This window comes from Amblyomma mixtum, chromosome 5 (assembly GCF_055824585.1).
Source record: "Amblyomma mixtum isolate Tamu chromosome 5, ASM5582458v1, whole genome shotgun sequence".
NCBI classification, from domain to species: Eukaryota; Metazoa; Arthropoda; class Arachnida; order Ixodida; family Ixodidae; genus Amblyomma; species Amblyomma mixtum.
In genome coordinates this window covers 190,779,150-190,794,276 of record NC_143016.1, presented here as the reverse complement: position 1 = coordinate 190,794,276, position 15,127 = coordinate 190,779,150, and the positions used below count along the sequence as shown (strand labels likewise).

General features: G+C 46.0%; 1 protein-coding gene across 13 annotated transcripts in view; it reads right to left on the bottom strand.

Moving 5' to 3' along the window:
• The window catches only part of LOC149345254 (uncharacterized), a 179,693-nt gene that overhangs the window by 98,779 nt on the left and 65,787 nt on the right, over positions 1-15,127 (bottom strand). For all 13 annotated transcript variants that reach the window (XR_016283260.1, XR_016283261.1, XM_089546514.1 and 10 more), the window contains 4 exons: positions 11,264-11,401; positions 8,963-9,036; positions 7,920-8,050; positions 201-353 (listed from right to left, as the gene is read on the bottom strand). Coding sequence is in view for 11 of the 13 variants with exons in the window: in XM_089546514.1 (XP_089402640.1) it covers positions 201-353; positions 7,920-8,050; positions 8,963-9,036; positions 11,264-11,401 (496 nt within the window). In the remaining 2 variants the exon portion in view is untranslated. The remainder of the gene's footprint in view (positions 1-200; positions 354-7,919; positions 8,051-8,962; positions 9,037-11,263; positions 11,402-15,127) is intronic.

Below are 15,127 nucleotides of genomic sequence, written 5' to 3'. Positions count from 1 at the left end.
GCACAAAATTCATTCAACACTTTGCAACAGTCACTCTTGTGTATTGGAGTGCTGCTATCACGGGAGAGATCTACAGTATTCAGCTTACATTCCAAACCAAGAAGATAATCGGGACTTTTGTCTGGGCTAGTTGGTGCATGGCTAAAAGACGGAAACCACAGTGTCTGTTCTGCCTACGTCCTGTGGTTTAGCTGACTTGCCTCGTGCAGGGCGGCCTGGGCATCCAGCAGCTCGGTGCGTCGCTGGCTCAGCTCCTTGCGCAGCTCCACCTGGTGAGACTCGCTCTCCCGCAGGAGCGACTCCAGGCGGAGGGTGCTCTCCCGCGCCTGCCGCTCCAGCTGCGCTGACAGGGCCTGCAGGCCACCCCCCCGTGTCACTCACATGCACATGGCCATGTGCAGGGACAGCAGGGTACAAAACAGCCCCGACTACAACACTTCAAAATCATACTAAATGAACGTGCTTATAATATACATTCCACGTGATTTAATGCACAACTTTAACCCTTTCAGGTGCCATTTTTTGTTTCACTGAAATCCATTATTTTTTCACCTAAGTAGTATATTCAGGCTTCAAGAAAGGGAATTCGTTAGTTTTCAAAACGTGAAAGACCAGCACGTCAGTTCTTCCAACGATGTGGAGAATTCCGTACAAAGTGCCAGATTTATTAGAAATAGCAACATCCAAATGTTCTCGTGTGTCAGGTAAACACCCTAGAGATCGTGGAATCGCTTTGTGTTTCGAAGATTCACATTATGCCCAAAATTGAGCAAAAACAGTCGATGTTTTTACTAGCGGTAAAATCAGTCTCCACAAAAACGGCGGACAAAGTGCTACCTAGCTCACCGTTATGTGAAATATTATTTACTGCATTCGCTACATGGTACAAAAAAGCAACTTATTTGCAACAAGAAGGGTGCTCAATCTGACTGAAAAAATGAAATCACTGTTAAGCGCTCCAGTTTCTCAGAAAAAGCTGTAAGTTTGCCACTTACACAATTGTGTACAAAGTGCCTGAAAGGGTTAATATCAAAACACTAACACTATACAAAGATAATGACCAATACCTTAGGGTTTATAACGATTGCACAGCTACAGTGGAACCTCGATTATACGTCCCCCGGTCATGCGACGACCCGCATTTTACGACGAATTTGTGCGGTCCCGGCCATACCCTCATAGAGACAATGCATTAAAAACCTCGGTTATACGACGCAAATTTTAGAAGGACCCCGCTTCGTACAACGTCTGGCTCGTACCGTCCGTCAGAAAAGGTAGTCAGCAAACGCAGGCCGGGATGTACCGTATTTTCGCGATTCTAAGCACCCCCCCTATTTTTGGAAAAAAATTTCTGAAAAAAAACTTTGCATGCGAATCTAAGCACCCCCTTTTTTTGCGCGAAAGAGAGCGTTGCTGAGGCCGCCAAGTGCACTTGCTCTCTTTTTCGTCGAGCCTGTGCAGTCGGAGTCCCGAGGAGGCGCCGCCTGCACGTTGTTGTTGTTGTGACTGAGAGAAGGATGAAAAGGAAATTGCACGGGCCTGCCTACTGGCTCGAGCCAAGCCACCACCGCTGCCAAGTGCAGATAGAGGAGATTTAAAAGATCAGAGGAAAGATAAAGAGAAAAGATAAGACGCCCCTGGCAGCAACAAATGCGTCCGCTGGAGCGGACGCTGCTGAAAAAACAGATAAGCGGGCGAGGCCGCGCTCGCCGAAGCGAGGACAGCGGCGTCCACGGCGCTTTTTGTGTTGCTGCGTTCCGACACTACAAGACAGATGGCGGCACAGAACTGTCTGCAGCTATTTTTCTTTTGAATGTTTCCTAAATAAAATGTTTTTTCTCGCGCCCGTTTCATCGAGATTTTGCCGCGAAATGAGGGGCCCGGGGGAGGGGGGGGGGGGGGGTCAGTTTAGATTTTTTGAATCTAAGCACCCCCTCTCACTTTGGGCATCGCGATCGTGAAAAAAGGGGGTGCTTAGAATCGAGTAAATACGGTAGGCACACTTTAGCCAGTCGATAACCGGTGCGCTTTAATCTTTCCACCTATCAAGAAAACCGCGCGAGCCGCTGCCCCGCTGCTCACGGCAGCCTCAACGGCCATTTTATCTTGTTTGTTGAAGACTAGCCCTCTGCCAGCAAAAATGTGCTGCATTTGTGTTCCGAAAAAAAAAAAAAAAAGATGACGATGAAGTTCAGACGTTAAAAAATATCACGTTTGATTTTCGATTATACGACACCCGGATTATACGACGGTTTCGCGCGGTCCCCTGAACGTCGTATAATCGAGGCTCCACTGTACTATAGTTCTCCATAAAGTCAGCAATAAAATTCCAATATGGAAAGGTGCCAGGCAGGGAGACACGATCTCGCCAATGCTCTTCACTGCCTGCTTACAGGAGGTATCCCGGGGACAGGAATGGGAACAGTTGGGGATAAGAGTTAAGGAGAATACCTGAGTAATTTGCAATTCGCTGATGACATTGAATTGCTAAGCAACTAAGGACAAGAACTGCAAAGCATGATCAATCAATTAGACAGGCACAACAGAACGGTGGGGCTAAAAATTAACTTGCAGAAAACCAAAGTAATGTTCAACAGCCTAGCAAGGGAACAGCAGTTCGCAATTGGTAGCGAGGTGCTGGAAGTAGTAAGAGAATATGTCTACTTAGGGCAGGTAGTGACCACAGATCCGGATCATGAGAGGGAAATAACTAGAAGAATAAGAATGGGGTGGAGCGCATATGGCAGGTTCTCTCAGATCATGAATGGTAGCTTACCAATATCCCTGAAGAGAAAAGTATACAACAGCTGTATCCTACCGGTACTCACCTATGGGGCAGAAACGTGGAGGATAACAAAGCGGGTTCAGCTTACCGTATTTTCCGGTGTATAAGACGCGGCTTTTTTTCAAAAATCTTGCTGGTGCGTCCTATACAAGGGTGCGTCTTATATGCAAATTTTTCGTCTTTTTTTTTTGCGAGTTCACAGATTACTCAGGTGCATGCTCAAGATTTTTTCACCGAAAAAATATCACTACCAATAACGCGGTTGTAACACGGTTAATACTTCAATACCGGGACCGCCGTGCGCGACTTTTTTACGTAATCCTTATCATGAAATGGCGGGGATGACGACTTCCGGGATCACAAACGCGTGGCCGTTTCGGAGGCCCCAAGCAAAAGTAATGAGAAACGCCAAAAGATGGCGACAATCGCGCTTCTCGCCATTGTCAAGACAAGACAAGCCAAGACAAGCCGGCGTTCTTTTTTAGTCACCCTTTGCAACTTTGCTTCGTGTACGTAGTGCGTGTTTCAGCCGAGTTGCCTCCAGAAATGGGTGAACCTTTTGATAGCGCATCTGAAGATGAAGACTTCGAAGGTTTCAAGTAAAAATAAAATGTTGTTATGGACATATGGGGATCTCTTTTAGTTTTTTCTTTCTTTTTTGCTAATACGTCGGCGGGTATGGCGTGAGTGCTGCTTTTTTCGATCACTTAGCGTTGCTTAAAAATTTCTCAAAGGTACGGTGCATTTCGCGATAGTCGCGCAAGCATGTTTAATTAAGCCTCACTAGCCTAACTGGGGAAACTTGGGTGCGTCTTATACATCGGTGCGTCTTATATATGAACTTTTTCAATGACAGCTTGCATATATGGTGGGTGCGTCTTATACAAGGGTGCGTCTTATACACCGGAAAATACGGTAAGTTAAGAACAACGCAGCGAGCTATGGAAAGGAAAATGATAGGTGTAACGTTAAGAGATCGGAAGAGGGCGGAGTGGGTGAGGTAACAAACGCGGGTTAATGACATCTTAGTTGAAATCAAGAGGAAGAAATGGGCTTGGGCAGGGCATGTAATGCAAAGGCAAGATAACCGCTGGTCCTTAAGGGTAACGGAGTGGATTCCAAGAGAAAGCAAACGTAGCAGGGGACGGCAGAAAGTTAGGTGGGCGGATGAGATAAAGAAGTTTGCGGGGATACAGTGGCGGCAATTGCCAAAGGACAGGGTTAATTGGAGAGACATGGGAGAGGCCTTTGCCCTGCAGTGGGTGTAGTCAGGCTGCTGCTGCTGATGATGATGACCTTAGGGTTGCATATTTCGATCGGGTAGAGACAGGGTTAATATCAAAACACTAACACTGGCAAAGATAATGACCAATACTTTAGGGTTGCATATTTCGAAGGGGTAGAGACACCGAAATTTTCGCAGCGTATTTTTTGCTTTTGAATCATACACAAGACATCAGTAAAAATGAATTACTATGAAATTTGCCTACACTCAGTACCTAACTTATAACTGACTTTATTCTTCTATGGTTATGGCCTCAGCAGTCGAAAGGTGGTTGCGATGACACAAATGAACATGTTGGTGGTTCATCAAAAGAGTATATTTTTGTGTTTCTTTCTAATAAACCACAGTTGTTGGTTAGTGCCAGTCCTGTCTGCTTCCTCTGTCCCTTGCTATTCACGGTCTGTAGAGATACTTGTGCACTTTTTTGCCCACCTTGTTTCCTCCATTTCGGTCAGTCTCTGACCGTACTTCAGTTTGCCTCTCAAACTTCAAACGATGCCCAGCCCATGTCTCCCTGGACCCCTCATTTGGAGTGTTCCCATGTGCGACCAAGGCTAGCCTGCCTACACTTCTTTGTCAGATTTCTAGGCTTGACTGAATCCTCAAACTGAGTGGCCAGATGCATCTCAACTCAAGGCAGTGCTGACAATAATAATAATGTGTGAAACTTGGGACACTTTGAAGATTTTCGTACCTCCTGTTAGACCACTGCACGGGCCTCAATCTGAGGCCCAAGCCCGGCCCGGGCCCGAGACTTGAAGCCCGGGCCCGGCCCAGGCCCGCTAAATTATCGCTGAGCCCGGCCCGGCCCGGCCCGTGAATCCTGGAGTGAAGCCCAGCCCAGGCCTGGCCCGGCCCGTTTCACAGTAACGCTTGAGGTATACTGCTCACGCTGAGCAAGTAGACTGCTACTAGACCGATAATAAACTGGCCGACAAAGGTTCTGAAACCACAGTTTGGCTTGCGGAAAGTTGGTTCTTTTTAACCCAGAAGGAAGTGAATAAGAGTAGTGCTCGCCAGGCCGGTCTTGTGGACAGTGATCTCGTGCAGGTGCGCAAAAATAAACTCGGAAGTTCCGAGAGCCAAATAAAAAGGGCTGCATACGTGCGTAATAGACTACTTTGCATTCCCCCATGATTTTAATATTATATTATATTAATATTATAATTATATTATATACTAATATTATAATATTCATATTATATTTAATATTATATATTAGTTATATTTTGCAACCCGGAAGTATAAACATTAAAGCTGCCTAGCAAGCAGTGGGATGACATTTTTTTAGTGAATGTGGTCTCACAGGTTGAACTCATAGCCGAACTAATCGTCTTTCAACAGAAACGAAAAGCTAAAAGGCTTGAGTATTTCACAGTGTGTGTTTTGAAGACTATAAGCGTCATAAACTACCGTATTTACTCGATTCTAAGCACCCCCTTTTTTTCACAATCGCGATGCCCAAAGTGAGAGGGGGTGCTTAGATTCGAAAAATCTAAACTGAACCCCTCCCCGGGCCCGTTTTCGCGGCGAAATCTCGATGAAACGGGCACGAGAAAAAACATTTTATTTAGGAAACATTAAAAAGAAAAATAGCTGCAGACAGTTCTGTGACGCCATCTGTCCTGTAGTGTCGGAACGCAGCAACACAAAAGGCGCCGTGGACGCCGCTGTCCTCGCTTTGGCGAGTGCGGCCTCGCCCGCTTATCTGTGTTTTCAGCAGCGTCCACTTTGTTGCTGCGACGCGCGTCTTATCTTTTCTCTTTATCTTTCCTCTGATCTTTTAACTCTCATCTATCTGCACGTGGCAGCGGTGGTGGCTCGGCTTGAGCCAGTAGGCAGGCCCGTGCAATTTCCTTTTATGCGAAGCATATTAACGTAGGTTTCGAGCCTTCGCGCGACGCCCGGCGGTGGCCACCATTGACCTTCAAGTGACCTTCAAGTAGGTCACGTGACATGACGTCACGTGATGACGTCACACCGGCTGCAGATGGGGCCTCATATCGCGCCGTCGGACGTCGCCCGGCGGAGGCCTCCACGCTTCGGTTCACGCGACGCGGCGGCGGCGCCACCATCGCTGCATCACGTGATATGTGACGTCACTCCAGGGATGAGGCGGCGCGCGCCCGCCGTCGCGTCAGTCTCTGTGCCCGCAACCGCGCCAGCGTCTTTGCGCCGGGCGTGTATGCGGTCAAGATGCCTCCAAACGCTAAGGACATGCTTCGCATCCACTGGGCTTAACCTTGATAAGCCTCCAATTTTTTTCATCCTTCTCTCAGTCACAACAACAACGCGCAGGCTGCGCCTCCTCGGGACCCTGACTGCACAGGCGCGACGAAAAAGAGAGCAAGTGCACTTGGCAGCCTCGGCAACGCTCTCTTCCGCGCAAAAAAGGGGGTGCTTAGATTCGCATGCAAAGTTTTTTTTCAGAAATTTTTTTCCGAAAATAGGGGGGGTGCTTAGATTCGGGGGGTGCTTAGAATAGTGAAAATACGGTAATATGTTCTTCTCGAATGCATTTCTAATAGTGTATAGGTATGTTTTGGGATGACGAACGATCAATGGCCAATAAAGACCGGTTGAATTTTACTCTTACTCGTGGAGCAGAAGATAATGCGCGAACCACGTGATAACTTACAGGGCAAAACACTTGTCATGGCAACCAGGCTGAAGAAGCGAGGAAGGATAGATGTGGTTATGAGATGAGATTTACAAACTCTCGCGAGCTTTTGTGGCTATTTCATTTATGAGACGTTCCGGTCAGCTGATCAAAAAGAAAACCAAACGCACTTTAGTTTCTGAATTTTCTCACATGAGAAAAATATAGCTATAAAATAAAAGTTATGTTTTTGGGGCTTAAGGGCTCAAGGGGAGTCAGGCTGTGAGAGACACCGAAGCAGAGGGCTCCGGATCATTTCGACCACCTGGGTTTCTTCAACGAGCAAAGTACATGACTGTAATGGTTGCTGCCTAAATAGAAATACAGCCGCCGAAGCTACGAGCAAACCCTGGTTCCTCGGCCCAGTAATCAAGTGCCTTCACCACTAAGCCACCACGGCGTGGAAATAAGGAAATATATAAGTCACTGAACAAAGCTTAGTTTTTTTTCTCAACACGTACTATAACCCATAGCTCATCCGTGTCGCTGCTCCAATGCCGTAGTTGTGTACTTCACTCTGCAATAGTGAATGAATAGTCGGACACCAGCCGTTTCTGTACGAACCCAAGCCCTACCCGGGTCCGCAGCTTTAAGCCCGAGCCCGGCCCGGGCCCACAACTTCAGGCCTGGGCCTGGCCCAGGCAAAACAGCTCATGCCCTGGCCCGGCCCAACCACCAGGCCGGGCTGGGCTCGGGCTTTCGGGCCGGCCCGAGCCCGTGCAGTGCACTAGTGGGTACGCGCCATTATTTAGAGGACAACAACAACAACAAGAATCCCTGCAGTGGGTGCTCGCCTTTATCACTGGCCCTGAAGGTCAGCTACACATTTTTTATGCTATGTTAAAAAAAACTTACAGGATGATTAAGAGCATATAAAGCGAATTAGATGTAGTGTGAGAAGGGTTAGGCATGCTGTCTAATCAAGTAGTATACATCTCTGTGCACATCATGTTTTTTTTTTTTATATAGTGCTGAGTCAGTCCAGTTTTGTTTATTCAGTTGCAATGAACATGCACTATTTTGAAAAATCAAGGGGACGATGTGAAAGCACTACTTCACTAGCAATCCTGAAAAAGCCAATGGCAGCATTCACTTCCAGCAAGGAGCGAAGAACAGTGCGGGATCTGTTTCCCATACTCAGCTTGAGAGCCCAGCCGCGCTGACCCCCCCTGGACGACTGCCCCCCTCACCTGGTGGGCATCCCTGTCGGCCTCCAGCTTGTCGTGCAGCTCCTGCATGTGGCGCAGGGCACCACGCACCGCCTCCAGCTCACGCTGCAGGGACGCACGCTGCTCCTCCAGCTGTGACCGCACGCTGCTCTCTGCACGCCACACACGCACCCAGGGTGGGACTAGTTACTTGGCAGGGGGGAATTAAGTTTTGCTTTGGTTTGGTAAAACAGCTCAGGCCATAAGGGACGCCGCAGTGAAGGGCTCTGATAATTTAAACCACCTGGGGTTCTTTAACGTGCACTGACATCACACAGCACACGGGTCCCTAGGATTTCACCACCATCGAAATTCAACCGCTGCAGCCAGGATCGAATCAGCATCTTTTGGGTCAGCAGCCGAGCACCATAACCACTGAGCCTCCGCGGCGGCTCAGAATTAAATTTTGCTCTGAGAAAGAATGCCCCACGGGGTTTTCCCCACTCAACTGCACTTCACAAAGCCAACTCAGTGGCCAGTAAAAAATGCCAAGTTCTACTCCTCATTCAAGACAGGGGAGGACAACCAAATGCTAAGAGTACTTGCTGCTGGGCTAGTTGGTTTTGGTTCATAATTAAATAGTTTTTAGGTGCAAAAAACAGACAAGACACATAGGTAGGTGACAGGACGAAGCGCCAACTTCCAACTGATTTTATTGCGTGCATGAAACGTACTTATATAGCTTGTCGTCGCATGTGCAGGTGGGTCACCTAAAGCTCAGGAATGACACGATAAGGCCAGGAATTTCTTATCACTGTTTCATTGTAGGACAGTGAAAAGAAATTGTGCAGTCACATGTGCAGGTGACCCACCTGCGCATGTGACAAGCTATAGTATAAGCACATTTCATGCATGCAATAAAATCAGTTGGAAGTTGGCGCTTCATCCTGTCGCCTACCTATGTGTCGTGTCTGTTTTTTGCACCTAAAAACTATTTAATTAATAACAACCAAATGCACTCATGCAGGGCATGTCCTGGATGAAATAGCTGCGCATACATGCAGCGACAAGCCAGACAGGCTCACCTTGCTCTCTTATGCGCTGCTGTTCCTCGTTTGCTCGCTCCAGCTGTGCCTGCAGCTGGTCCACCTTGTGCCCACTGCACAGCACGCACCCCATCGCATCAACCCCATGCTGGGGCACATGACTCACTCCAGGCACCCAACCATCCCACATTTCTTTCGAAACAAGTCTCACCCACTGTGGTAAGCATTCTCCCAGCTTGTTCTTGGGCGAAATAAAATTTTTGCATGCTGTGGCCGCCCCCTTAAGATTGCACTTGGCAGCAAAACATGGTGTAGCAAACAAATTTGCGAAAAATCAAACGCCGTGAGCATTGGCACAAAAATTTTTTCAGTTAACTGAAAGACATAGCACCTTTACACATAACGTCACCTTAATAAATGTACCTTAATAAAAAAGAAACAAGTACAAATCCATAGCATTTCAAATCTTTTTAGAAAATTATTTTCTCCAAGGTCAGTGATTACAACTACTTTCCCATAGTTTCCAAAAATATCTACAAACTGATTAAAATGTTTCAGACCACAACAGACGTACATTGCGTCAGAAGGGCAGTTCTAAACTTGGAAAAAAAGTTTGGTTTGGTTTATGGGGTTTAACGTACCAAAGCAACTAAGGCTATGAGAGACACCGTAGTGGAGGGCTCTGGAATTTTCGACCACCTGGGGTTCTTTAACATGCCAAGAAATAAGCTGGTAGAGTGCTTACCACAGTCAGACAATAGAATATGTTTTGTTTTGTTTTCTAACAAATATGAGATGGCCAAGCACAAAGCCTAGGTTATTTGGCGACGCAGAACGATCCTGCTACTAAGCCACATTATTCAAGAACAACCTTTGTTGAAGGTTCAACCAATTATATACACAAGACAAAGGAACAAGCACGAAGAAAACCGTGCACTTTTGACTGACTCAGAGACCTGCTGAAATGCCAACAAAACCGTGTCTCTTGCTCTCAGTGTCCTCAGAACAGTCACCTCAGCTCAGTCTCACACCCCTTACAGCTCAGCCAACCAGTGATTATGGAAAACACTCCTCAACCAACCAGTGTGGTAACATGCTGTCTACGTTCCCATTCATTCCTCTTTCCATGTTCCATGCCTTTCCCTGGAACGAAAATACTCAGTGTTTCGTGTAAACTCAGAATGCCCAGCAAATAAAATACCGATTCACTTTTTCACATTCTGTGACCTAACAATTTGGGGCCAGGGTAAGTACGTGCTTGGTTTCAGTCAGTTTCCTGCATTCGTACTGGCTTTCCAGCTGCTCCCGGTTCCAATTTTTTCTCACTCTTTGCCTGTTGCCCTGCAGTTGCCGACATCATTCATTCACTCATTTATTTCTGCTGCGACATTGCTCACTGTACAGCACCATCGTAAAGTCAGCACATGCTGTCTTCTGACAGTACAAATTCACACTCCCCAAAATGTAAGCATGTCCTGTTGAGGTTAATATGCTGGCAGAGTGGTAGAACTAGCTTAGTGCATTGGTCTTTACACGTTTTTTTCACCGCTCTGAGAAGAGCTGAAACCTGCAATATTTATTTACTTGTACATACTGTCAATCCCATATGGGATTATAACAGGAAGGGCATAAGTTGAACAGTCTAATAAATAAGCACAATAAGGCAAGCTAGCATAACACTCAGCGTTGTGAGAGTAAGATGTTTAACAACAAGTCAGGAATAGAAGCAAAAGGTTATAAACTTTCAAATGCATGGAGCAATCACGGAACAGAGGACAGACACTGGAAGCCAATGAATCAATATTTTGAAAATAATAGGCAGAAATGGAAGGTAATGCAACGGAAGAACATGCAGTAATGCGCACACAATGAGCATGATCTGCATCTGCCTGGAAGGTGGGTACATATTCCAAAATACTTCCAGAATTTATTCCGTACCCAGTTGGTTTTCGACGAGGGCTACAAAGGTATTTAATGATGAGCAGCTTGTGATGGTTGGGTCAACGGTATTCCATTCGCGTTTGGTTAGTGGGAAGAATGAGTGCTTAAAGCAGTCGGCCTGAAAAGTGTACTCGTTTAAAGTGCTTATGGCGTGTAGGCCTGGTATCTGTAAAGGATAAATATTTAGAGGTGCCCATATGCAGCTGATTATTGAGCAACTGGTGCATGAATCTAAGACGTGCTGGTTTGGCTGTCCTCTGCAAGGTAAGCGTACCAGTTTTTGTGGAGTAGGTCTGTTGGAGAGTCAGTCTGGCTATATTTGTTAAAAATGAATCTGCTTGCCTTCCTCTGTGCTTGTGGTGACATAAACACGGGCAGTGACCTCCCAGGGTCCCCCACCTGAGATCCAGGGCCTGGCGCTGCTCCTGGGACACGTGGCCGGCCAGGTCGAGTGCCCGCTGCAGCCGGTCATTCTCCGCATTGAGGGCCTCCACCTGCTGGTTGAGGTCGCCCGCTATCTGCTGGGACAGGTTCCACCTGAAACACACCAACCCTCCTTTCTTCTCCACATGAACAGCAGTGGAAAGCCACTGGAATGTGAGGAATGCCCACTGAGTTCTGTACTGATAAATCTGTAGAAGAGTTGATAAACTTCAATAAAACAGAGAGCTGAGCTAGTTGGTACATACTGCTGGGAAAAAGAAACAGTGCTACGACGAGGGACAAAGAAAAGAGGACAACAGGACCAGCGCTGACTATCAACTGAAAGCTTTATTAGAAACAACACGCAATATATACTCCATCGACCAACAAGAGCGCATATAGTGATACATCAGTCACCTGAACCAAGATCCTTTAGTTCACAGTCATGAACTGTTACAGAGGGGGTGCTCACGTGTAACAGTTCATGATTGTGAACTAAAGGATCTTGGTTCAGGTGACTGATGTATCACTATATGCGCTCTTGTTGGTCGATGGAGTATATATTGCGTGTTGTTTCTAATAAAGCCTTCAGTTGATAGTCAGCGCCGGTCCTGTTGTCCTCTTTTCTTTGTCCCTCGTCGTAGTGCTGTTTCTTTTCCCCACCAGTTGATAAACGCAACCTTAAAATTACTCGAGACTTCATTCATGATAACCATAACATTAAGTAACTCAGGAAGCACTGCAAATTGGCGACACGGAGGTTTGAGGAAGTAAAACAGCACTTACTGACAAGAGTCAAAGATTCTAGAAACACATTGTTTCGCTATAAGCTCAAAGCATGCATTAAAACTGACCCCCAAATGTTTTGACGCTACTTAAGTCTTAAAATACAAATTTTTATTGTTAAAAATATCGTAATAAAATTAAGTGTGTATGTGTATTCCTCCTTCCTGTTTTCAAAAACACAATTATTATCTGTATGTCTCAATTAATTCCCACATCAAGGAAAAAAACTGAAGCCTGATTAATTAATTTCTTACGGGTCGTTAAGGCACTTTCACTCTAAACTGTTTTGGTTTTTTTTTGGTTGCAAGTGAAATGGAGCCATAGCCAAAGACCTTCCATCTGGAGCTGTGCTATTTATATTGTTGTTAAGGCACATCATCATACAAAAATGTTCACTTGTGTCCAAGCATCATAATTATTAAACATATTTAGGTGATACTATGGTTCACAAAATTTGACATGTTCGACTCAGCCATAAAAAAATAGTATAGCTCCATAGTTCAGTTCTTTCTGAACACCACAGTATAACGATTAGTTGAAATTGCACCATAAAAGCATAATGAGAACTTCTGTAACACTAATACGTTGGCAAAAAACGCGATGCTGAGAAAATGGCATCCGAATGCGCCGACCGGCCATTTGGAGGTCATTGTAGAGGCCCCAGAAAATGGCGAAATGCTGACGTTCCAAAAATATTTCACAACAGTGGGTAACCGCAGTATGTAGGGGAGAGTGCCATCAACTTTTTAAAAAAACCAAGATGGCTGCCATCGGGAACACAGGCGCGGGAAGTGACGGGCACAGGGTTCTAGCCGCATTTTGCTCTCAAATCGCCATTTGCGCGCTCTGGAGGCGCGAAACATACAGATTTTTTTAGCAGCTGGAGGTCAAACTAGACCCTGAAACTTAGTAGGCAGGTACTTTAGAGCGTAATGAACTCGAACATGCCATTTCTACAAAATTGAAATTTTCGCATTTTTTTACCATTTCAAGACCTGCGTCTCCCCTTAAGGAATACCACACAGCAGATAACAAGAATAAGGGTTAATGGTTCGGTTATAACTAGGGATTGGAGTTGTCGGTTTTTATTTTTTGAAAAGTGAGCAGACTTTTCTTATAGTTGTTTATTTCAGAACACATTTTTCATTTTTACTGGCGAATTTATTTTCTATGGATGGCTGACTGGTTATTTTCTATGATATTCCAGTGCCGTCAAAAGTCACTTGGAGCTTATAGGGGCCTTTTCATTGAAGTAAGCATTTCGTCAACAACTAAACAGCACACTAAATGTGACCAATTACTGAAAAAGCCCTTATAACCATGCTTAATTGCAGAAGGAAATGCTGTCACCAACAAAAAAATGTCCTTGATAAGCCTTGATACGAGAAAGCCTGTTGGGCCTGATGGTGTACCAAATGCTTTCTCGAGGCAGATGCCAAGCAAATGATGGGTTTCTGACCTAGGTTTCTAATTTTTACCGAAAAATGGGTGAAATGGATGAGATGCTAGATGACCGGTGTGTCATCATCATCATCATCAGCCTGACTACGCCCACTGCAGGACAAAGGCCTCTCCCATGTCTCTCCAGTTAACCCTGTCCTCCTTCGCCAGCTGCTGTCACCCTATCCCCGCAGACTACCTAGTCTCATCTGCCCACATGCTACACTACACTTGCCTTCTTGGAATCCACTCCGTTACCCTTAAGGGCCAGCGGTTATCTTGCCTTCGCATTACATGCCCTGCCCAAGCCCACTTCTTCCCCTTGATTTCGACTAGGATGTCATTTACCCGCGTTTGTTCCCTCACCCACCCCGTGTGCTTCCAGTCTCTTAACGTTACACCTGTCATTTTCCTTTCCATGGCTCGCTGCGCTGTAGTTAACTTAAGCTGAACCCTCTTTGTTAGCCTCCTTGCTCTCCTTGCCGGTGAGAGCAAGGAAAGTGTCCTCCAACCATCAAGCGCCCTTGTTCCTCGTGTTTTCCATTGTACGCATAAGTGTGTGTCTTTTTGCACATTTACGCGCATCGCTTGAGTGGGAAGCAAGATTGTCAGATGTGAAGCACACTATGGGCTTCACAACTGATGGGTGTGCCAACAGCACTGACAGCTCTAGTCCTTTTACCAAGCTCTGAGCATCTGTAAATGAGGCATGGGGCATGCTACCTCTTCTCAAAGGCAGCATACTGCACTTGGCACCGACTTCAGCTGAGATAGCCGAGCTGTGCTCTGGCATGGCAGGCTGCCAAGGCTGCGTAGACAAACATGCCAGCTTCACTCGTACTTCCCCAGATAGTGTGGCCAGCTGTACGCACTCCAATGCGCACTTTGGCACACGCTCCACCAGACCACTCGTGCCAGCACTACAATTTTTCCTCAGGTTTGTTTCCAGCAAGCAATGAAATTGCTTTACATTGAAAGTGCAGCAAGATCTACTTCGTTATATTGAAGCTAAAAATACCATGAGAGCAAAGTTATGAAAACTGGAATATTTCATTGCATCGAGCATTTCGTTACACTGAACTCAGTTGCATCAAGCTTTAACTGCATTCAAACAAAATAACTATTCATTTCATTTATCATTTCAATTTTTTTTTATCAGGCAGCTGTCAGTGCAGAGCAAGTGCCAACGACAGAAGTGCGCGGGCGGGAGCCATTACGAACTCTGCCCATTGACCACACACAGATTTTTTTTTAATTTTTAAAATTTTTCGTTCTTGGTGTCTTTATCCTCGTAATCTTCTTATAATGCCATGACATTAGTCATTCTCTGCTTTACATTCATAGATGATCCCTGGAAGTCCTCATGCCTCTCCTGGCACAGTGGTGCAGAAATTAAGCAATGCGCCACTGCACTGCACGTATTAGATAATTGGAGACTGATAAACAGCTACCCTTCTTAAAGGCCAACTCTCGCATCTTATCTACCTCCTCAGATTTTACTGAGTTGGAGGGGTGGCTCAGTGCTTATGGTGTTTGGCTGCTGATCCGAAAGGCATGGGTTCAATTCCAGCCACGGCAGTCACATTTCGTTGGAAGCGAAAAGCAAGACACTCC